The sequence below is a fragment of the Mesocricetus auratus genome, unplaced genomic scaffold (genome assembly GCF_017639785.1).
Source record: "Mesocricetus auratus isolate SY011 unplaced genomic scaffold, BCM_Maur_2.0 Super-Scaffold_100019, whole genome shotgun sequence".
NCBI lineage: Eukaryota > Metazoa > Chordata > Mammalia > Rodentia > Cricetidae > Mesocricetus > Mesocricetus auratus.
Window position 1 is genome coordinate 12,628,282 of NW_024429200.1, and position 24,220 is coordinate 12,652,501.

At 52.1% G+C, this 24,220-nt stretch overlaps 1 protein-coding gene across 1 annotated transcript in view; it reads right to left on the reverse strand.

The window, feature by feature from the left end:
• Positions 1 to 9,999: 9,999 nt before the first annotated feature.
• Snd1 (staphylococcal nuclease and tudor domain containing 1) overlaps positions 10,000 to 24,220 on the reverse strand; it is a 401,485-nt gene continuing 387,264 nt past the window's right edge. The window contains exons 17-24 of the mRNA XM_040728507.1: positions 23,978 to 24,166; positions 18,027 to 18,168; positions 14,930 to 15,053; positions 14,043 to 14,112; positions 13,197 to 13,310; positions 11,803 to 12,006; positions 10,714 to 10,758; positions 10,000 to 10,593 (exon numbers count right to left, since the gene is read on the reverse strand). Of these exons, the coding sequence (XP_040584441.1) occupies positions 10,528 to 10,593; positions 10,714 to 10,758; positions 11,803 to 12,006; positions 13,197 to 13,310; positions 14,043 to 14,112; positions 14,930 to 15,053; positions 18,027 to 18,168; positions 23,978 to 24,166 (954 nt within the window). The 3' untranslated portion in view covers positions 10,000 to 10,527. The remainder of the gene's footprint in view (positions 10,594 to 10,713; positions 10,759 to 11,802; positions 12,007 to 13,196; positions 13,311 to 14,042; positions 14,113 to 14,929; positions 15,054 to 18,026; positions 18,169 to 23,977; positions 24,167 to 24,220) is intronic.

Consider the following 24,220-nt stretch of genomic DNA (forward strand, 5'->3'; position numbering starts at 1 on the left):
AAAAAATAAAAAGGACCAAAATGTGCCTGTAGAATATTTATAAACCAGGCAAAAAGACTTCCCTTCTAGGAGCTGCCCAGAAGTTTAACTCAGCGCCAGGCACAGAGACCGTTAGCTGTCACTGCTATCGTGGTCAGAAGGTTTGTAATTCACTGAGCTTACACTAAGGAGAGTATCTGTGCTGCCTCCTGGTTCCTACACAGCCCAGCCCTGCCTCTCCTAGGTGAGAATAGCTTGCCAGACCAGCATCTGGTCCTTACACCTAGATTTCTGGCTCTACGTGGGGAGTTTTGTTCAAGCTCAGGTCTTGTCCGGCTTCCCAGACTCCTCTACTTCCACACTTCCTGCTCTTAGTTTCTGATCTGTTGGGAGACCAGAGGAAAACAACTCCTAAGGTGGGCCTGAGGCTCCATGCATCCTCTGAGTTTGTTAGAATGTGGCATCCCAGCATTCAGGAGGCAGGTGGATCCCTGTGAGTTTGAGGTCAGCCTGGTCTTCAGAGTGAGCAACAAGCCAGCCAGGGTTAGAGCGAGACTGTCTCAGAACCAAACCAAATCATTCCCAAACAAACAAAAGGGGATCCTTGTACCATTCTTCTTGAATCAGAATCTGTATTTCAACAAGTCCCCTCCTTCCAGCGACTCACAAGCTGTTACAGTGTATGAAGCTGTTCTAGGACCTGCTGACTGGAAAGGCCTGCCCTACCAGACAAAATGGAAGAGTGGTCTTCAGAAAATGCCCTCTGAGCGGGCCACTGGTGGCGCACCCCTTTAATCCCAGCACTCAGGAGGCAGAGGCAGGCGGATCTCTGTGAGTTCGAGGCCAGCCTGGTCTACAAAGTGAGTTCCAGGACAGCCTCCAAAGCCACAGAGAAACCCTGTCTCGAAAAACAAAAAACAAAACAAAACAAAAAAACCCTCAGCCATCTCTATATTCAGAGCCTTCATTCTTTTCAGTTGCAGGAAACTTCCTGTTCCTGTGCTTAGAATCTTCCCCATGGAAATAGCTTGTGGATTACTGATAACCTACCAATGATATCTGCTGACGGGGCAGATTCCTTGATGGGCTCAGCTGTGACTCCTCTGTGCCCAGTACAGCATAGGAGCCTATCCCATGCTTGCTGGTCCTTTCCCGGCCAATGCAGCACGACAACACTAACAGGCAGGGCAGGAGCTCACTGGGTTGGGCAGTGCTGCTTTGGGCAGCCCTGTTTCATAAGTCCATGTCTGCATTCAGGATGATGTATGGTTTCTTAAACACACACACACACACACACACACACACACACACACACACACACACACAGCGTTTGTATGGAGTCAGGGGACAATATTGCAGGAGTCAGTCTTCCTTATACCACGTGGGTCTTAGGGATTGAACTTTGGGTTGCCCAGCTTGGGGGATAAGTGCCCTTACCCACTCAGTCTTCTTTCTATCCAGGATGCTGTATTTTGACAGAATGCTGAATCTTCGATGAATGCACCAAGACAAGGACAGCAAATATATGGGACCCACATGACTGTCCTCCTTTCCTACGCTCTGGGTAGACATCAATAATTGATGACAGCTGACTTTCTGGCATGACCTTCTAGTCCTTTCTCACAGTACCCCCAGGGAACCACTATCAATTGATCAGACATGGCACTGTTTGTGATCTTTGCCTCTGGACGCCCTCCCGGGTGCTGCCCTCCACAGATCAGTCCAGATGAGACAAGGCTGGAGCCCAAGGGTGCCCATGGCTCCCCATTCCCACCACACTGCCTATTGTGTATGTATTGTGCTCCTGCACCCGGGAAGACCCTCAGAGCGACCTCTCCAGATGTGCGAAGCTGGGTGGTGAGTGCAGCTCGACTCAACGTTGCCACACAGGTCTCTACAGGTCAGGATCACACATGTGGTTCAATGTGGGCCTCCACATAGCTTTCTATACCCCCCCCCCCCGTCTCCTCATGCCCTGTGCGCCCTCACCCAGGAACTGACCTCTGCATGTCTGCTGTCTTTCAAATGGAATACTTCCAACATCATGCACCACCGTGATATCTCTCAGCTTCCAGGGTTTTAGAGAATGAACATGGAAAGGCAAAAAGTGCCCTTACATGGGTGTCAACATTTTCTGCCTGGCATGGTGCCCCAATTTGGGTCTGGAAGGCTCCCTTTATACAACTGGAAGATTGTGCCACAAAGTCAGCTAGCTGCCATCAACTATTGATGTCTACCCAGAGTTTGGGAAAGGGCGACAGTCATGTGGGTCTTGTATTTGCCGTCACTGTCACTGGCCTCAAATCCGTGTTCCTTTCATAGTCCATGAAGCCTTTGCGTGCACATGTGCACTGAATTCCTGTGGCGGGTGAAGTAAGAGGCCTCCCAAATTAGGGCTTCCTTGGGAGTGACGCCGGTGAGGGTTCATCAGTTGCTGCTGGTCAGAATGGCAGTTGAAGGCACAGCCAGCCCTACAGAAACTTACCCTTTTGCCTGTGAGATCCAGATTTCAGGTCCCAAGAAAGCTGTCCACATCTCTCTCTCTGCCAAGGAGAGTATAGTCCTGCATACTCTCAAACACTCTACTGTGCCTGACATGTGACAAATGCTTAGTGTTCAAGGACTGGCTGCCTCAGTAGTTCCTATGGCTCAGCCAAGTGACCTCAGCCCCTTCTTTCCTGACACTGATGCTATCTGGCTTCGGCCACACAGTGGTCTCTGGAGCAGAAGTCTGCTCCCTTGAATTTGGATTTCCCAACATTAGTTCCTTTTACCGGATAGCTGAGGGCTGCTTCACCACCCCTCCCCTAATAAGAAGCCAGGGACCTGGGTATAAACATGGAGGACACACTGCTTTCTCTCAGCTCCAGATCTGTGCTGGTTCTTATGTAAGGGGCCTCATGAAGGACTCACTGGGTTCTTTGTGAATACTAAGAATTCTTTAAAAGTGTGTGTGTGTGTTTATCCAGCAGATAGCTTGCAGGAGTTTCTCTTTGGATATTGCAGGTTTCCAGGTGTGGTGACAAGCAAACACCCTTTCCCGCTGAGCCATCTGCCCTGTCCCTAAGAACTTTTTCGTCTTCAGCCAACAGATGAGTAAACAGACCCGGAGAGGTTGATTAACTGAGGGCAAGGGTCCTCAGCTGGGGTATGGCATGCAGAACCGTCCAGTCTGCCTGTTATTAAAGCAATGTCCTCCAGCACCATGTTGCAAAGCTCCTTGAGGCAAACCTCATTCGCAAGTTCTCAACTAGTGTGAACACGTGTCGTCTGGCTCACATCTATCTGCATCCGAGGCTCAGGAAGACGTTCTTTGAGACTCAGAATCTTTGACCAGTACAGGCTGGAGAGATGGCAGCCTAAGAGGAGGCTGACTCAGGGTCCTGCAGTGTAGTTTCCTCTACCGTGAGACACTCCTGAGTGCAGAGGAGCTGGGCGTATGAACACATGGCAAACACATGCATCATTTACAGTAACCATAACTTTGGGCTTGCCTCCTTCGGCACAATTGAGACTGGGAAATGTTGACATGAGAATTCCTCACCTGGCTCACAACTAGAGTGTGTGGCTGGCTGAGGAAGAAGGCCTGAGTTAGCTGGTCTGTTTGCTAGATCCCAGCAAATCAGATGGTGTCTACAGATTGAGATCGTCTGCTCACTGATTAGCATCAATAGCACCCACTCTCTGGCACCATCAACCGTGCCTAAGGGCCCAAATAATGACTTCATGGAGTCTGGATGATCAATCTGTACTGCCAGCTACCCGGCTGGCCTCAGAGCCGTGTCCTGATAAGTCCTGACATAGTGCAGTCACAGCTTGGTGAGGCTCTGAGGGTCCCACCTTACCCAGTGTCAATGCTAGCCTCAGGCTTAGGGGCTCTGGCAAAGGTCCCCAGAAGTGGGAGACCCCTCACTCCACTAGGGCTGTGTCGGGGGAAAATGTCTCTTAAGAGAGTGGTGGCCGAAACATCTGAGCGATGGTGACCAAGGTTGAAAATCTCGGCGGGTAACTACTGGTATGCAGTTTCTATAGATTGACCAACACAGTAGCTTCAGAAGTGTAGGGTCTGTCAGAAACCCACAGACTCAAGACCTGTGTACCTGGAATTACACCCCAACTTGAGAAGGGAGCGGGGACTTGCAGGCTTCCCAGCTCCCCCTAGTAAGGCTTTTTTTGCCCTACAGGTGAGGCTTTGCTGCATGATGAAGAAAAGGTCCCCCGTTTTGCAGGGCAACCTTCTCCAAGGAGAGAGCTCTGTCACATGTGTCCTTCAGCAGGTACTGCCTGCTCAAGTCCCTTCCCCTTGAAATCTTCCACAGCTCCTCCAAAGAAGCCTTCTGAGAACACACTCATGTCCCAGAAAGTCCCCTTCCCTGGAGCGCCCACAAAGCACTGACTTGTAATGATGTGTATGGCCTAGCCAGACCGACAGGTGGTCTCCAGCCTCCCCAACATCATTCTCTCCCTAGACTTCATAATTCATAAATAGGCCTCTAAATGCTCTAGCTTACTCAAAGTGGTGCCACAGCCCTGATCCAAACACATGGACTTATCTCCTGTAATTCCACTTTGGATATTGTATGCCTGACCAATGCGTTTTTTAAAAAATGATATTAAATATGCCTTACTCAACATTTTAAAGACTTCTCCATGTTTCTACATGGTCATGGCTGTGGTGCCCATCATTTTGTTGTTGGGAACAGGGCTGTAATGCTTATTCCCGCATGACTCTTGATGAGGGAACTTTTGGGGCACACAGTGTCATCTTGAGCTAAGGCTTGCTCACCCACCTACTTTATCAGCATCCCACATCTGCTTCTTCTGCTTGTCCCATGAAGCTGGGGGGGGCTGTATTGTCACCAGATCTCAAAACAGTACCTGGCTGCAATTAGCAGCACAGGAGATGTTAAATGCATGAACAGACCCATTCCCATTCTCAAGAAAAACCCCTCAGTCAGGCAGTGGTGGCGCACGCCTTTAATCCCAGCACTCTGGCGGCAGAGGCAGGCGGATCTCTGGGTTAGAGGCCAGCCTGGTCTACAGAGCGAGTTCCAGGACAGCCAGGGCTCTCCAAGACACTAAGACATAAGAACGCAGCTGCAGTTTTACACGTGCTGTGAACGTGCTGGGGGCTGTCTGAGGACTCGGTCTGCAGCAGACAGCTGCTTCCTTTGTATACGGACAAGGGCACCCTGGCTTTCCCAACTGAGCCAGGGCCCCGGCTCACCCTGCAGGTCCCCAGGGGTCAAGCTGGCTGAGATGGACATCCACCAAGGTGAGAGCCATGATGTGGAGAAAAATCACAGGCCTGGGGCCAGGAGAGCTACTTTCTATTCCTGGGCCTGCCATTAATAAACTGGGTGACCTTGGGCAAGTCACTTTGTCTCTATTCTCATCTTGTAAAATGAGTCTGGACAGTGATAGCTAATGTTTGAACTTGAGAACGCATCAGAGCCACAGAGGAAGCCTGTAAAACAGAGATTCCCAGGCCCCACCCCACACAGCTTGGGGCAGCAGTCCAGAGTGAAGTGGATATGTACGATATTTATATGATAATGAATAAAAAAACCGAGCATCAGAAGCCCTTGCCTATGGTTAAGAAATCCAATAGTGCGGTCCACCCCCTGTGGTGCTATCTACAGGCAACCACTTTTAATAATCTGCTTTTGATCTTCTGGGGGTTACCATCTTATTGCTAAATAACACGCCAGCTCTTGTTTTCATCAACTTCAAACACTGCCCATCGTCTTCCTACTCTGATAGATGCAGACTTCGCGCCCTTGCCCCGCCCCAACATAGTTCTGACACTATTTGTGGCAGCTGTATTTTAATGAGCACCCCAAGTGATTCTGATGGAGGGGGTCCGCCAGTGCCAGCCATTCTTCGGGAGCAAACTGCCTGGCAGACTCTTCGGCAGGGACACACATGTTAATGGCCAGCTTCTTCCATTGTTTTCAGTGTTGGGGTTTGAGTCTGGGGTCTCCCCATGCTAGATGAGCATTGTATGGCTGAGCTACACACCCAGCTGACCTGATTCTGCTTGGCTTCTACACTTCCCCACCTCTGGATGCTTCTAGAAGGCCGGTTGCGGGCATCATGCTGGCAACCACACTGCTCTGGTTTTGCGAGGGGTGTGGAACCACTCTGCTCATCACTCTGATATGGCTCTTTATGAAGCGTCACGGTCCTTCAGGTGACAAGAGTTCTCCTTTAGGGACTGAGGAGGCTATGGCTCCAGCAGACTGCTTATCATTGCCTTCTTTGTAACGACAAACGACAAGGGTTGTGTATTCAGAGAACACAGACAAAGGAGGAACGGACACTGTTGCTTTTGCCACCTCCTGAGTCTAAGATACCAAGTTGAAGAAGCCAGCACACAGGTATCTATACAGTGGCAGTCCACTAAACGAAAATACCACAACCAGGTGAAAATGAAAGGCAAAGACACAGAACAGACAAAGACCACCCATGGGGATGGAGGTCAGAGAGGGGTCACCCATGGGGGACGGTTGACGGGGGAAGGAGCTGGTGCTGTTCACCAGCTGTGCCCTTGTAACCATGAACTTTTCTGAATGTGTTTCTCATATTATGTTACCTGCAAAAAAGGGAAGGCAGGATACCAAGTAGCTCTCCTTCTGCCTCCTCAAGCTCACACAAGCCCTTCCCTGGGACTATCCAGGTAGGCAGGGGAGCCAGAAACAGGGCCTTTGCTGGTGTGGCTCAGGGATGTGGGGGAGGCAGAGCCTGGCTGGAGCTGAAGCCTGGAGATCCTGCAGGTCTGATGGGGTTTAGAATCCCAGCATGGCACCCTGCGGAGCAAGGCAGCCTGCTGGGTCAAGGATGCGGCTGGAAATGAGACCCGAGCATATTCTCGGGAAGGATGACAAGACACTAGGGGACCAAGACTCATGTGCCATCTTCTCCACCTGCTAGCAGCCAGGCTGCCGGGTAAAGGGTGGTGTATGGGCCCCCAGCCTGCCTCCCCAGGCTGCTGGCCAACCTAGTGTAAATATTATTACACTCCCACGCATCTGAAGGACGTTAATTATTAAAACACATGCCACCCAGGGTAGTGCACTGTAATTAGGTTCAAATTAAATTAGCATCCTCTTGTAATTAGGACATCAATAACCACTCTTGAGGCACCAGCTCTCTAGCCCCTCCCTATTGCTTTCCAACATGGGCTGACGCAAGAAAAGGGGTCCATTTGACTAACTCTCCCCAGGATGCAGACATAATCAAACCAATAAATAAAGTGAGACAGCTGTGTGTGCCCTCTCCTCCAGGCCTGCCTTCTTTGCTGGCCCTTGGTGCAGCAGCGAGGAAGATGATGGTCATTGAGAAGGTGTTCCAAGTTATCACTGTCTCCCTGACAGTCATTAGACCCCAGAGTTTTAGTAACTCGCAGTACAAAGCCAGAGATGAGTGACCCACTCCTACCACCTGTCAGACCAACTTTCCCCTCTTCCACTGGGAAGTTTCTCTAGCCACCTGGGCCTGGAGCGCAGACCCTTGAAACTGCAGGGGCACTGCCCACAGCTGGGTTCTGTTCTTGTATGGCACTGGCTGCCTCCTTGCCTACCTTATGGGGTGCTGGAAGGTCTCAAAATGGCCCTGTCATTTGCTGGACCCAAAGCTGTGCTTAGTGTTTTTTTTGGGGGGGGGTATTAATCTGTCTAGCAGAGGCAAGAAGGGAATGAACAACTGGAAAGGAACGAGGAGGGAGCAGAATCGATGACTCCAAGCTCAAGAAGCAAGTTCTATAGTCCAGGGGCTGGGGAGGCACTCTGGGGGCTCTTCTGGTGTCCCTTGCAAGTGATGCTGGCCCGGCATGGATGGAGACAGAGCGAGCCGGTGCACTCACATGTTGAGTGTCTCCTTTGGTTCTGTACCCTTAACACAGGACTTGCTTTACTTTGGTGTCAGGAGAGCCCTCGGCAGCTCAACAGATGTAGCAGAGAGAGGCACAGCAGGCTGGAGCCTTCAGCGGAGCCTGCCTACCTGGTGACTGCTCTGACCTTTGTCTAAACCAGCCTTGGAAGAGAAAGGAAATAAGAAGTGGGAAGGCTCAGGCATAATTTCAACTAGAAAACTAAGGAAGGCTTATCCTTGGGTGCAGATGTAACCAAGGCAACTGGTACGACAGGGAGATGATTTCAGACCCTTTTTACAAAGAGTGGGTTGGCATTTTGCCCCTCTGCCGATTGCGCTCATTGTGAACGCCCAGCACCCTGCCTTGTGGCCTCACCGGGAGCACTGCGGAGGTTCAGCACTGAGTGAGACGGGCATTCTCCTCTCTATGGACCAAAACGAAGCAAAGCCACGGCAAAAGTATGCTTGTCTACTGGGGGCCGGAAGGCTTCTTGAGGAGCGGGGTGACGAGTCACATACATCCCTATCACTCCTGATGACTTGGTGGACACCCCAAGGGCTGTGAAGAGTCACAGGAATGCAGCTCACTCAACAGTGAGGGGTCTGAGTTTAGGAGTACAAGACTTGTTCTGAGCAGCCTTGAGGGACTCGAGAGAAAAGCAAGCACAGGTTTCCTGGAGTTAAACTGATTCCAGGTTTCTCCCCGCCATCCTCCTTGCTTCCCTTTACAAAGACTATTATTATTGTTTCTAGGCACAGGGCTTCTCTATGTAGGCCTGGCTGTCCTGGAACTTGTAGACCATGCTGTCTTCAAACTCACATCTGCCTGCCTCTGCTTCTACAGTGCTCCGACCAAAGGAGCGTGCCACCATGCCAAGATCACCAATGTGTTTATTAAAAAATTATGTGTATGAATCTGTGTATGGGTATGTCCGTGAGAGTGCAATGCCCTTGGACACTAGAGGGGCCAGAACATTCTGGAGTCAGAGTCTACAGATGGTTATGAATTGTGTGACCTGAATGCTGGACCTGAACTTGGGTCCTCTGCAGGAGCAGCACGCGCTTTCAATCGCTGAGACATCTCTCCAGCTCTTCCTCCTTGGTTCTTTTATCATTTTTGCCTCTCATGCCACACAGGTCCCCCGAGACCAAGAGGAACACCTTTCTTTGTCTAAAGGTAAGTTCTGAACAGACAGAGCCCATGTGAAGCCTGCCCAGTACAGTTTGATGGTGTCTGGCTTAAGAGGGAGAGCCAGCCTACTTCCCCTGATGCCTCACACGAAATCCAAGGCAGTTTTGGAGTTATCACCCTGGGTCAGAAAGGCGGAAGGTCAAACCATCAGATTTCCTCAGTGTGTGTCTAGACAGGGCCATGGGGATGAGAAGGGTAGCCAGCGTCTAGGCTCTTTCTCTTTGGTCTTTGTCCACCTGGAAGAATTCCCTACAAGTGATGGACTTTCCACTGCCTATCACATGACTGCTCTAAGCCTTTCCCCGTCCATAATTATGGACTGTACAGCCTCACTCTAAAGAATAGAGACCACAAGAGCTAGCTCACAGCAGCAGGCCTTCCGCACTAGGGACTGGGATTCCTCTCAGAGGTGCATGTTATTTCCATCCTATTCTCTAAGGGCTGTTATGGCTACTTTTAATTTTTACTTTTAATTGTACTGGGGATTGAACGTAGGGCCTCAAGTATGCCAGGTGAGCAACTGAATCATTAAGCTATAGGCCAGCCCTTTTAAAACTTTTTAATTGGAGACAAGGTCTAAGTTTCTCAGAGTGAGCCTGAGTACTCTAGTGTAGGCTGGCCTTAAATTCACGACCTCCTTGTCTATTTCCTGAAGCTGGGGTTCCAGCTCACGGGAGGGACTTGGAAACCCCTCACTTGACTCCCTTTGGGGTGGCTGGACTCATGCTGAGGGTGAATCTAGCTCTGTAGGCCTTGCTACTTTGAAGCTGAAGTCCTGGAGGACAGTCACACGTGATGAGTCTTCGATGCCTGCTTTTCTGCAGGATGGCTGTGGTACTCACCAGGCCTCAGGACTGCCTAGAACTTGGTAAGCAGCCTTGCTTTTAGGGGCTGTCACCAGGCTTCCTCCTGATGGGCCAATAATCCAATCTTCCAGCTCTACCATGACAAAAGGGTTGCTTTGCAGACAGCAGGTTCTATTTTATTGGGTCTCAAAAGCTTTAAATACAGAACAGGCTGGTGAGGGGGCAGATGTGGACACACTGGAGTTTGCGAACCGACGTCTCAGACGTCACATAATCAACACTTGGACAGTTTGGGAAGAAGGGCGGTCTGGGGTAGAGGTGGGTGCCAGCTGATCGCTGCCTAGGGTGTCACGATTATCCCCTTCACTAAGACAAAGTCTTTCATGGTTCTTTCCTGATTTGAAGACAATTTAAAAAAAATCCCACAACCCCCCAAATAAAAATACAAAATCATCTCGGAGAGACTGTGGAGGGCAGCGCCACTATGCAGGTCTGCCCCAGCAAGCCTCGGGCTCCCCACCCCCAGCTCCAATGCTACCCACCACACAGGTTTCTGTACACTGAAGCAAAGCTGGACCCAATCTATGCTCTCCCAACCAGGTCTGACATTGAAAACTGCCTCCTGGCAGAGGGAAAGGGTCTGGCATCCGCAGTGCTGGGGGCCAGGCACAGTTCTCCTTAGCGGCTGTAGCCAAACTCATCAGCATCATCAGCTCGGAAGTCTCCATAGCGCCACAGGTTCAGCTGAGAGAGGGAGAGAGGGGAAAAGAACATGGCTCTTCAGGGGTCTGTGGCCCAATGGAAACCACAGGGCGCCACACCTCGAAAACTCGGCACCTCCAGGAGCCCCAGGCAAGAACTCACCCTGGCACTCTTGGCTGATTCCTGGGCATTCAGGTATTCTGTAATCTGAGGGACACAAGAAGATGGGAAGTGGTCAGGATGAAGATACTCGTGAATGAGCAACTAGGAGCAACCAAATATGCTGCTACAGATGTGTAGGTCAGTGGAGTCCAGAGCAAAATGCAGAATGCACGAGACATTGCTGTCTGGGACTACGCACCTCTGCATCGGCCAATCCATGTGCCCTGAGGTCTTGTCCCTTCATGTCCACCTGGCTACTTATCCCACCCTTCGAGTCTCTGATAAAACACCACCTTCTTCATGCTACATCCGGGACCCCCATTTAGAACTACCATTCCACCCCTGATCCTCTGCACCGGACTGCCATTTCCCCCTTTCTACCACAGTTTCCGCCTTGTGGCATTGGAATTGATTCAGTTGTGCTCATGTTCCCTGTCTCATGATGGAATGTAAGTTTCACAAAGTAGGGGTAGGGTCTGTCATTATAGATGTGGGAAAAAAGAGTGAAATCATACAAGGTGTTTATCGTCATAACGTGAGCAAAGGAATTTCTAGGTATCAGGGCCGTTACGAGCAGCCTCAGGTGAGTACATTAAGATAGCCAATGCCTCTGACCAACAAAATACCAACACACCATATGGGCCTGTGGGCTGGAGGAGCCTTGTGACGGAGTCTTCTGGAACCTTCATGGCTACTGCATGGCTATGGGTGGTCCTGGGTATAGGACCTGGAGTCTATGTTGGAGAAAAGGACTGGGAGGGAGACGGTCCTGACCCTCCGCATCAACACTGGCAAAGCTCCCTAGGCCTGTCGACTGGGGCACATGCAGAGGGAAACTTTCTGCTCTAGTTTGCAGCTGCATTCTCAGCCAAACCCGCAGCCAATTAATTTGTGCTTTAATTAGATTTTTTTAAACCCCAACAAACCCAAATCCATTATCTTTCCCCAGCAGGACCGGGAGGCTGGTGGAGTCCCTGCTTCTGCACTGGCTCTGGGTACAGCCCCCGGGCCCTCTTCTGTGACACTGCCAGTGGTGCAGGCTATGGCTAAGGGCCTAGTTCCCGGATGGGCCCTCTCCAAGTCACATACCACTTTCTGGAACTGCTTCTCCTTGCGCACCTCCACCATGACGAGTCCCTCCTTCACTAGGCCCAGCCCCACATCGCCTTTGGAATCCGCAAACTGCAGAGTGACATGGGGGCAGCTGGCACTCAGGTGCTCTACATTGAGCAAACACTGAGTGTTCTGAATGTCGCGCACCACACTGTCCACAGCATCTGTGCGAGCATCCTCCTGGACAGGGAGACAGCCATGTTAGTGAGGGTATGGGCACAGGCCAAACGAGCTTCTTCTGCCCAAAATTTATCCAGTATCTGTTGCCCTGGCCCCTCTAAACTTTACAGTCTTGCTCCAGGATGCTGACACCATCATATCTCTGTTATCTTTACGCTACTAGCATCCTGGGTTCTAACCACACGTCTGCCCATCCTCACCCTGTACCACGTGATGGTGAGGACTCCTACCTCTCCACTTGCACCTAGTACCCTGTCCCTGGAGGCAGCACCAGGCACGCTGCTCACACACCTTTGCTCTGAGCACCAGGTACCTCCTCAAAGCCTCAGCCCCAGCCTATCTGCTGGGGCTCCCTCGGGGAGCGGATGCTGCTGACTGGTCCTCTCTCCTAGAAATCGGGGCCACTGCAATTCTGAGCACCCCCTCCCCTGCCTGTGGGCTCCCTGCCCTCACCTTGCCTGGGCCTCCCAAGTCTCTCTCCTTCCTGCCATAGCTTTGACATTACTCTGCACCATCTCAAATACTCCCGTGGTTCTAACATTCAAGTCCATAACTCTAGGTCTACTCTTTCTTCCATACTGAGATCCTCCAAGCTCAAACTGTTCCTCCTTGACCTTGACCAACAGCAACACATCCACGTGCCAGGAATTCAGTGGCGTCTTAGCTTCCTCTGCCTTGTCCCACCTCTCTGATACTACCATGTGGTTCTGAGACTTGTCCTCAATCCTCCTCTTCCTAACTCCCCACGTGGCCCTGGGGTGGCTGTCTTGATCTCTAGCCTAGACTGCGAGCACCACCTCCAAGCATTCCTTCCAGTCTACCCCCACTCACAAAGCTGTCAGAAACATATCTGACCACGTCACATTTTGGTTCCAAATGCTGTCACTTCCCTCCCTGCCTAAGATACAGAGAATAAACTCTTGCCAGGACAGAAAGGACTACTGCCTGCTACTCCCTCCGAGTGAGTTGTGGGGATGGAGTCTTTACAGCAATGCACTAAACTCACCAGGCCCAGCCACTGCTGCATGCCAACTTGTCTGTGGCATCTTCTCTCAATTTCCAGGGTCAAAGCTAACCACTCCCGAGACCCATCAATAACAGACAACGCAACACGTTTCCATCTTCTCCTGTGGGGGCTACAGCAATGGCTATGCCAGCCCCTCTTAAAGGAGGATGCTGTCTGTACTCACATCTTGGGGCACCTGGATGAAGGCGAAGGCATACTCTGTGGCTTGAGCTGGCAACACACGAGTGCTGAAGGCAGGTGGGAGGGTACCCAGGCGGGTAGATGGCAGGATCTCTCTCTGTTGAGGGAGTACCAGGACAACGTCATCACACACCCAGTGGGCTTGCTTCGAGGCTAACCCCCTTACCAGGCTGCTAGGAACTTCACTTTGGGTCTCTCCCACTCGTTTGACTCAGTGTCATTTTGCTTGTCTCCCAGGTTTCTCTAGTTGATAAAACCAACTGCTGGTGGGAAGCTAGTATCTCATGCCCGCTCACTCTGGGCCTGGTATTGGCATACCTGGAGGCTCCCCTTAGTTAATCATGGAGATACTGGGCTTGCCTGATCAGCCCTCCCTCCTTCCAGTAAGTACCCTTCTCTCTGCCACATGGCTCCCAGTCTAGTATTCCATAAGGTAGCGTGCTCACATCCCGAAGGGTCCTGACAGAGTTAGGCACACCTCTGGTTCTGGTGCAGGTAGCTGAAGTCACTCTAGCCTGGCAATACCTCTTTACTGTATGCTCCCAGGTAACAAGACGAGAGCATGGCCGCAGGCCAGGACTTTCTGCCAGCAGATCCTCATATCTCATCGTTGAGGGATGAAAGGACAGTCGATGGCCACACCCTAACAGTATGTGGAGGCCTCCAGCCACATTTACCTGTACTTCCTAGTAGTTCAGGGGGCCTGGCCTGTATGTATCCCATCAGTACGCAGGACTTCTGAGAGATGAGATGGACTTGACCGAGGGGCCTACTAAATGCCTGGAGGTCCCTGCCTTGCCCGCCTTCCACCCTGGACCCCAGCACTCACATTGCCGTAGTCAATGTAGAAGACATGCACTTTGGCAGGGGACTCCACTTTCTCTACCCGAGCGCGGTACCTGCAATGGCATCATGGTCAGAGTTCACAGGATAGGGCTAGGAACCCCATCTCCCCGGGGACACAGCATTTCCTGCCCAGGGTCTCTGGGTGTCACAGAGGACAGTTTTCAGACTAAGGAGGCCCAGCCTCAGGGAGCTCAGGACAGCATCCACAGGAGTCAGAGCGAGGCTGGGAGCAAGGAGGGAGAAGGGGAGCATGTGGAGCAGATTAATGTGTCCTTGGGGCATAAAGCAACAAGAGTAATGACTAGATTGATGTCTGCTGTTTAAGCCCAGCACACTAAACAGCAGCTGTAATTAGCCGGCAGATCTGTCTGGGACGCTGCCGCAGGAACTCATCCAAGTCACTTCGTCACCCTGAGAAGGCCACGGGCTCTACCCTTGGTAGATCATACATGAGTGACCTTCTTCCGGCCTGGAAGTTCTGCCGCTTGTATCTGAGACAGCAGAGGTGCAAGGTTGGCTGGTTGGTCAGGTTCACTGCGAACGAACCTCCAGCTGACTCCCGTCACCATTCTTCCCTGAGGGCTGAGGGCTGGGTTGGAGGGTATCAGCCACCAACCAGCCTTACTATCCTGGTGTCCCCAGGAAAGGGAGAGTGGCATCCCTTTATCCTACAATCTCTGGAGGCTGGCTGGATGACAGCACCACCTCTCCCTGACAGAGGGGGCACACCCTGGAGATCTGGTAGAGGCTGTTACCAACAACCCAAGAGAAAGCAGATGCTGTGTGAATGCCTCCCATCTAACGGCCTGTGCCCCAGGACACTCTCCAGCCCGCGTAAGTCCCATTTCCCTGCTGGTCCATGCGGCTCACCATTCTCCATCTACAAATTTGGCAATGCAGAAGTCTCCCCGGCGGGGGGCGTAGGAACCCTCTACAGGCGGGTGGCTGGAGATGTCATTGCGCATGTTCTCCATCAGCTTTTCCAGCTGGGTGCCTGTAGGAAAAAGAGGGCAGTGAAGCTTGGGAGCCTCGTTCCTGGGTGAAGGGACCGAGTATGGTGGGAGCTTCCAGAGGGTAGCAAGCACTGCCAACCTCAGCCCATGCAGGGCAGTCCCTCGTGGCTCCCACTCAAGCAGCTTCACTCCAGGCACATTCAAGCGAACTCGTGACTTGCTTTGTATCTTGGGCCTTGCATGCACACACTTTTCTAATATATTGGCCAGGGCGTAGGAGCCTTGGGGAATGCGTCTGAGCCTTCTGAACTCTTTTTTACGTACTGGGGATGGAATTCAGGACCTGTGCATCCTAGGGAAGTGTCAAATCACAGAGGTACATTTCTTGTGGCTAGGTCTTGACTGAGGGAGTAGGAAGGAAAATGGACACTGAGCAAGGCTGAGCAGTTCCTAGAATAAGTGCTGGCAGCCGGGACCCCATCATTACAAGAGACAGCTCCTGAGGGGCTGGATCACATGATTAGCAGGAGCCATTCTGTCCAATGTCTCTTGGGGGCAAAAGGATGGATCCCTTATAACCACAGATGGGAAAGGACCTCAGAATCAGAGTCTTGAAAGATGGGGGAGGAATTGAGTGGAACACAGAGGCTCCACCTCTTCAAACAGTACTTCCAAGACTGCCGGGTTGGGCTCCCCTTTCTGCCCCTTCTCAGCAGGGGGTGGTGCCCCACTTTCCTGCCCAATCTCCCGCTTACCTATAGCTCCTTGAGCAGTTTTGGCAGTACCTGAGGTCTCATGTTCCTTCTCTGGCTCCTTCCTGCAGCGCCTTCCCTGCCCCGGCTTTGCCGGACACCAGGCCCCTGTGACCTACGCTTTCATGGCCCTTCTGGCCCATATTCTAGCTCAGCCTCACAGCCGCTTTGCTCTCTTCTGCCTCACAGGTGAGGGGAGCTAGAGATGTGGTGTCTAAGTGTGGCACTCACTCCTCTTTCCCTTCAGGGCTGAGGCCGCACTGTAACAGGTTTGTTGTGGCTAAGCTCGGCACCACCAGCCTTGGAAGTTCCCTGTCTGTGTTTGTGTTTCTGCCATTACTGTGAGCTCCTTCAGGGCACAGACTACAGATCACTTGTTTACTTGCAGGATTCCCAGTGCACGCACGGTGCTTACTGATCCAACCACACTGAAATGGTCTCTGCGTATGCACACATGTCCTCTTCTCGGGCTGCTGTGCACACGGCCCTGGTTGCTGCTGCCTCTGGGCTCCTCCAGAGTGCTTCTTGTTCACAGACACCCAAGCTCCAGGGACCGGAAAGCAGCCTTTACACTGACAAGTGCTCCCAAACTCCGTCTACTTGTAGTTTATTGGATTTCTGGGCTCCAAGGCAACAGAAAGAAACAGGCTCCTGCCTCCTGCCAGCAGCCACAGCCTCCTGGAGGTCCTGATATAGGGTCTGATTGGTCACCTGCAGATAATGTTTTTACCAGATCCTTTGTGAAGGCGAGCGTTAATAAAAAGGGGGCAGGGTGAGGGCGTGCCTCCAGGAATCCAAACGGTGCAGATAGGAGGCTACGGGTCCTGGGGTTATTCTCCTGGGTTTAACAGAGCCACAGCAGCATCCTCTCTGGGACTTACCACTAGAAGCCAGTGACAATATTCTAGGAATGTGAATTTTCGCTAGTGGTTTTCTTCCCTATTTCTGCCTTTGGCACCATTCTCTCCAAGTATCCTGGCTTTCTAGAGCAGCAGAGACAACCTGATAGAGTCCCCATGAGGGAGTCACACAGAAAACTTGTACCCTCAAACTGCCTCTGAACACAGTGGGCCAGTTAAGGGGGTCCTTCCTGGTGGAGCTCTCAGGTGACCCTGGTCCCTGGACAGGGGCTATCTAGAGTCCCTCCCCCCAGCTGTTCCTCTGCTCGCTCACAGATCAATTTCTACCCTATGAGGTAAGACTCCTTTTCTGTCATGCTACCCAGCCCTGAAGCCGGCTGCTTTCTGGGTTCATTGCCAAGGCCACCTTTATCAGGAGGGTGGCTGCCCTCAGGAGGAGTGAATCCCTAAGGCATATCACTCCTCTTCCTCGGTTTCTCTTTCCAAGCAGAGCCAGCCCAGGATGAGGACAGGGGCTTTCCTTAGTGAATGACACGGCCACAATGCAGCTGCCTGGGAGTATCGTTAGAGGGGAAGTGGCTGAGACGGGCTGTTGGTGACTTGGAGTGGGTCTGGGGTTAGTTAGGGTGGAGGAAGTCAGGCAAAAACCTTATCCTGCCATCCCTGGGGCTCTCCATATCTGTCAGGGTTTGACTTCTTGGACCCAAAGGTGGCTCTAAGAGCTTGTCCCTTTGCTCCCAATAACCCCCCCCCCAGAGCAGCATGAAGAGGAGGGAGGTCAAGGGAAGTAAGAGTGGTGGGTGTAGCTGCTACCCTCTGTCCTCTAGAAACCTAAGTCTCTGTGCAGGGGACCCTGGCCACTGTGGAGGGGGAGCAGGAGAGGGAGGGGGGAGAGGGAGGGGGCAGCCTGAGGATGTGAGAGAGGAGAAGGTCTTTCACAAAGACTACCAGGGGATAGCTTCCCTCAGAGCCTGCTTTGTTGCCATGGAGACTGGCCACCACACTTCTATACTATCCTCTATAGGAGACGCCCCCACAGAGACAGAGGGACGGACTCCCACCTTCTGGTCCTCTCTAAGAAGCAGAGATCTCTAACCACACCAGACAATCTACTCCATGATTCCTGACACACTCTGGCAACAAATCCTCATGCCCAGCCCTGGCAGGGGTGTCTGGGAATAAAAGCATTACCTAAGAGTCTCCGAGAACCACCCAGATGAATCTGTAATGTCACCTGTCCTCAGAGGACCTGCTTGGCCTGCCACATCCCCCCACTCCAGGGCTCACTTTGTCCCAGAGAGATGGACACAGGAGTTGTAAGCTCCTTGGGAGAGTCTGGAACTCTGGGGTGGGCTGGCCCATGCTGGGATCTGAGTGGCAGCAGTAACACACAGGCACTCACCAGTCTCCACGTCTTGCACATAGAAGTGCAGGTCGTCTGTGATCTCAGTCACAAACACAGGCTTGTAGCTGGCAGAGCGCTCCTTCTCCTCCAGCACGGGCAGCACCTCCTCCACAGGCTGCTCCTCATAGTGGGCCCAGACCTGCAGGTGTTGGAGTGAGGACAGGGTGGCTGAGGGGGACATCACAGAGAACACCACCGGGGGGTTTGGTAAAAGGGGTCACTGCGGGCCTGATTCTGAGCAGGAGGGGTGGAGTCTCTGAAGTTCTGGTATAGAGGGTCTGATTCTGATAGAAATCAGAAGCAGCTGGAAGCTTACTAAAAACAGGCTCCAGGATCTCACCCCAGGCTTGTTAAGTTAGACTGTAAAAAGTTAGGGGAATGTTAAACCAAAACCAAACCAATTTTCAGGTGACCCCATGCACGGTAGAGTGTGAGGCTCCCACCAATGAGCTGCCTTGGCTTTGGGCTACCTGCCTGGTCCCTCTAGTTTCAGATCTCCATCTCCTTCCCATCGTGCTCTGCAAGGCCACCCTGCAGGTCACTCCTGTGGCATTCTGTCCCTGTCCCTGCTCTGGGTCACTCACCTCCAGCAGATAGCTCTGACCTCAGCTCAGAGACTTGGTCACCCCTCTCCACCCTTCCTTCCTTCCTTCCTTCCTTCCTTCCTTCCTTCCTTCCTTCCTTCCTTCCTTCCTTCCTTCCTTCCTTCCTTCCTTCCTTCCTTCCCAAGCCCTGTGCCAGAGCTGCAGCAGCTCAGAAGCTGATTCGACGTGACAGCGCGTCAAGTCCAATCCTGCGGCCAGGAGATTAGCCAAGTAGTAGGCCTGTCAGAGCAGGGAGGGAGGTGGCTCTCCAGCTGAGCAGGAGGAAGCGGATGGGGAGTCAGGGGACAGGACCACACATGGCATCATGAAGAAATGTACAGAGGAAAAAGAATAGTTCAAGTATTAGCCAGAAACCTGCATGCTCACTAGGGTCATGCATCTTCTAAACGTTCTCCAAGTGTCGATTCATTTGAGCCTCACAACAACCTTTTGAATGAGTGCAACGCTTTCCTCTTTTGCCAATGGGAAAACTGAGGCACACAAGTCTGCAGTCAGAAGTGACCTGGCTGGCTGGGTGTTCTGGAGCCAACAGGCAGCACAGGGCTATGGGAAAGCTTAGAAGGCATGGGCCTTTATCTTGTGTTTGATTTTAACAAGTCATCTCCAGGTCTACTTCCTTTGGTTAGAACATTAACATACAGTCACTGATATTCTCAGCTAATGAGCAGAATCTTGGGTGGCCCTGGGAGGAGCGGAAGGGCAGGAATGCTGCAATTATGGAACCTCCTTGGGTCATCCCCAAGCCTACACTTCTGCCTTTCATGTGGCATCAGTGTGTGTCCCTCCATCAAAAGGAGAAGCAAGCAATGTGGGCTTTCTGAGTTTAGGGGAAGACGGTGGGAGTGGCTAAGATCCAGCTAGGCCTAAGTTTTCCAGCATACTACACAGAGAAGTCCTTTCTACGGTAGCACTCGCAGAGCTGTACTCTGTGGCTGGCCACCAGCTGTCTCCATCACTACTTCTACTATCATCCCATCACCCAGAGACTTAAGACATATCCCAGCCCTAACCCTGGCTGGCTAGAAGTAGGCAGTGGAATGTTAATGCCCAGGTCCATCTCCCCTAAGGATTCACAGGCCCTGTACCTCTAGCTAGTCAAGTTTTCTATGAGAGGACTTTGGGGGATTAGTCAAATGCTTTCAAATAAGGCTTTGGGCTCTTTTCTTAGGCTTCTCTGTCTGCAAGGTGTCTACTCAGCCAGTCATTCTTATCAACTGGGCTCCCAGGCCGTCTAGAGCCCTTGGAACTCCGCAGATCAATAGGACTCACACTGCCTCTCAGACAAGCCTGTCATCACTGCCTTAAACAGGCTGGAGGCACTGCCAGGCACCCCCCTGACCCAGCGTCCTCCTGCCTGCCAGCACCCATGCTCTCACTCCCAATCTCTTAGCACCCGGCTTCAGCTGTCTGCAGTTCCCCTGCGCGGTCTCCTCTTCTCCAGCTGCCTCCTTTCCTAGCTTTCGGCTTGGCTGACAGAGCGGACCCTGGGTCTGGGAGCCATTCAGAGGGCCCCTCCTACCCCACCCTGCTTCCTGGGCTGTGGCTGTTGGGGAGGGTGCTCCTCAGCTGTGTTGATGAATCTGGAGCAGACTGACAGGGTGAGAGCAGAAACTGCTAATGAGTCCTCAGGCGACAGCACTGGGCTCCCTCCCCTGGGGAGAGGGGGTGGAGCTTTGTTCCTCACAAGCTCAGGTGGGCAGCAAACTGAGGTGGCCAATGATGCAAGCCAAAGCCTGACAGATGCCCCCTGCCCCAGTCTGGACACCTGGCTGGAGGACAAGGGGAGGACATACTGGACTGAGAAGACAGTGAAAGCAAGGCGTCCACCTATGGAACGGCAGGCGTCAGAGGCTGTGAAGAAGCATCCCAGGGTGGAAGACGTAGCTGTTCCTCAGGGAAGGAACCTTGATTCAGAGAGAGGATTCAACTCTTTGGACAGTGAAACCATGAGGGTGCCTTGTTTCTCTTAGGGGAGAGGGGGCAGCACAGCTATTCCTTGGGACTCAGCAGCCAGTGATCCTTGGCGAGTTGGTAAAAGGCAAGTCTTTTTGGTGTGATGGAGCCTGTCTTTCCTCCGTTGTCTGATGACGCCCTTGGAAGGCACTATCTCAGGAGGAAAGACAGACACACTGGCAAGGCCTCTGGGGACAGATGCTGCTTGCCCACAGCCTTAGTAAGTCTCTGGGGCTCACATCTCTGCTATGCTCTTGTTTGGGGGAAATCTTTGTGGATGCTCCTTTTCCTGGACTCATGGGGAGTTGACCAGGAAAATTCAACGACCTTTTCTAGAAGACACTCAGAGCTAGGGCTTCTTTTACTTCCAGGCTCTTGACAGAGTGAGGAGCTGGGAAAAGACCCCTATGGCCAAGATATTATCCAGGGAAATGTGAGTCTGGACTCAGCAGGAGGGCCCAGGCACACCTGGCAGAGTTTCCCTGATCCTGGGACATTTCTGAGTGTATTGATGTGGAGACATCTTTCTGAGCTGATGATGGTAGGGTTTATGGCCGGGCTGAAGAAGAGTGTGCTGTCTTCTTCACAGGTAGGATCATGGTGGATCTCTCTTGGGGCAGGCATTGCTGTGACCCTTCACAGCTCTGGCTAGGCAGCCTTCCCTCCTCTGTTCTTGCTCCAGGCTGCTTTGCAAAGCAAGTTTCTGATCTTTTTTCAGGTTCCTTCTACATCTGCGGCTTTTTAGGCTCCCCCACTGCTGCAGCTACCGTTAGGAAAGGAGCCTATTATGCTAGGCACTGAAACAGGTCAGAATGGGTCAGGGGCAGGGGCTGTCTCTTCCAGGTCTGAGCCCCCGGTCCTTTCTCTTCTTCGTGTTTCTTCCCAGGGAACCCCAGACCCTCTTCCTGCCAGGGGAGAAGCATATGTTCAGGGAATCCACTGGCTGGAGTCTCTCCGATCTAAATCCTATTTAATATCCCCGCTCACTAGGCTCTAAGCGTGTGACTGGCATGGAGCCAGGGTGGCAGAGGCCTTCAAATGCACAGCAGGGAGGCCAAGCTCAATAAAAACTAATCAATGATCAATGCAGCCCTGTTCAAAGCCCTGCTGGGATGAGAGAGAGAGAGAGACAGACAGACAGACACACACACACACATACACAGAGAGAGAGAGACAGACAGAGAGAGAGAGAGAGAGAGAGAGAGAGAGAGAGAGAGAGAGAGAGAAGAGGAAGAGAGAGAATGTGTGTGGGGGTATCTGTCAACCGTGACTCCCTCCTTGTTCCTGTCCAGAACCCCTAAGTGAGGGAGGGGAGGGTCTTATGGGACACAGGGAGGAATTCAACCCAGCAGGGAGGCAGCTGAGTTCTCTAGTCAGACTGAGCTTCGTATCCTAGTCTGTATTGAACCCTCTTGAAGAGGCAGCTTCTAGGCTTCAGCACCGTCAGGTTGCTCTGGACAGACACACTCACTAATGCATGCATGCACAGTCACACTGTCCAAATGGTTCTGCACGCACCTGGTCTCACTAGTCTCTCAGCATCCCTTTCCTGGTCTAGCCTGTATGTATAAACATTTACACATTGTAAAGGAGCCATAATCCTTTATTCCTCAGTAACAGAAGCAGCCCGCAGGAGGTCACAAGTGGGAAATGTTGGGTACACCTGTGATATCCAGGTTACTGTTGCCCAGCTGGCTTCCAAACTCCATTAGCTGCCAACTCTGAGAGTCACTGAAAGGTTCTGTAGACAAGGCTCTTCCGCAGAACCAGCCCCACTGGGAGGTGGAAAGCCAGGCTGGTTCCTCTGGATCATAAGTGGACGGGGTTTTGCAGGACAGGGACCCACGGGGAAGGTGGCCCAGTACAGAGAATTGTGTGCTGCATTTTAATTGGAGTGGGATAAAAATGTGCAGCTCGTGTAAGTAATTAATCACTGGTAATTACTCCTTAGCATCATCAAGTGGCACCAACAGAATGACAACTTAGGTTCTTTCAGATGAGTCTACTGTGCCATAAATAAGGGTGCCTCATGCTATACCTGGCAAGGAATCTAGGCAGACCTCTCAGGCCAGGCACCACTTCCTGTTCTAACCCAAGTCCCTCTTGGGCCTCTACTGTGAGTGGACAGACCTGAAGAGGCAGCTTTAGGCTCCGGTGAGTTTTCATGTGTAGAGGATTGTGCCCTAGGCATAGATGCCACCTTTAGTTGACAGCCGTGGCCCTCACTGCTGTCAGTCTGGCCCTCTATGATTCTATTGGGACAGTTCGCCCTTGTAACAGAGATCCACTGTGCCTGCAGTCCCCTGCCTCAGACAGATGACACAGCGGTGGCAGTCTTACATTTAGCTGTCATAAAGAGTGTGAATCCCCTTTCCTATGGAAGCCAAGGCTGCCTGGTTCCCCCACTACCCTCAGGAGATGGGGCTTAAGGGGACTGCTACAAGGAAGAAGGGAACTTCCGCTGCTGCCCCAAAGCTCCTTTAGACCGCAGACAGTCTCTTATGCCAAGCCTGGGTATCTGGGCCACTTCCTCACAGAGTCTGTCTGTGTTCTCCTGCCACCAAAGTCCTAATTCCCAGAGGAGGACTAAAGTCAGAGGTCCCTAGGTCCGACACTGAAAGAGGAAGGAGGCCCTAAGCCAGGAGGTAATTGCTTTGGCCTGAGGAAGAATACAATGTGTTAGGGCCACAAAGCCCCCATTCCTATATCGACAGGTGTTTTGGCTTTGGGAAGTGGATTTCAAGCCAGATGGCTGCCCTATGGCGAAGGAAACATTTATTCTTGGAACAATTTATGGTTTAGCATGGCTGTCCCACGAAACCCTCTTCAAACACAGAGGAGCCCTGACAGATTGGTGGCTGGCTGATTTATCCCATTATTAGACAGGCTATAAGTCAGTGGAGATAGACAAGTGTGGGAGGGTCAGCCCAGCTCCAACCTCTAAGCCACAGAGTTCCTTAATAGTCAATTTCTTTCCAAAAGCTTCTTGGGACCCACCCCCCTTGTCTCTTCAGTGCAGAGAGACAGGCTGTAAATCTGCTGTTCTAAGGGCTTCCATGCATCTCACTGGGATGCTTCCCTGCAGGACGGAGGAAGGAAATTCAGAGATGGGCTGCCCAGTCCCTTGGTGAGCACTGACAGAGACGGGCAGGCTGACGTCAGGCTCTTCACCAGTGGTATCGTGGTCATTTCTTATTCTGCTCCAAGGCCATGTACAGTACCCTGCTGTAGGTCTGGGACACCACTGGGAACCTTCCAGGCTGGCAGCCCTGGCCCACTGCAGTCCTGTAGCAGGCTTATGACAAAAGGGGCCTAAGTTGGCACCTCATCATTGGCCCTTTGTCATGTGGGAAGGAATAGGTAAGAAAAAGCACATGCTCTACTTGGTACCTTCTCCTTCCTCTGCTTGGCGGCTTCCTCAGCAGATAGGAGGGGCTTGTAGTAGGCGCTGCGCTCGGCAGTGAAGTGGACCTTGGAAAGCGCTTGTTCCACCAGCAAGACGGACAGGTTAGCCCCATCCATGTGTAGCCAGCCGATGAAGTTGCCAGCCTTATCCATGCTCTCGACCTCTACCTCCACCTGGGGATAAAAGACAGGGGCGTGTCAGCTTGTGGGTACAGTTCTGCATGTGTG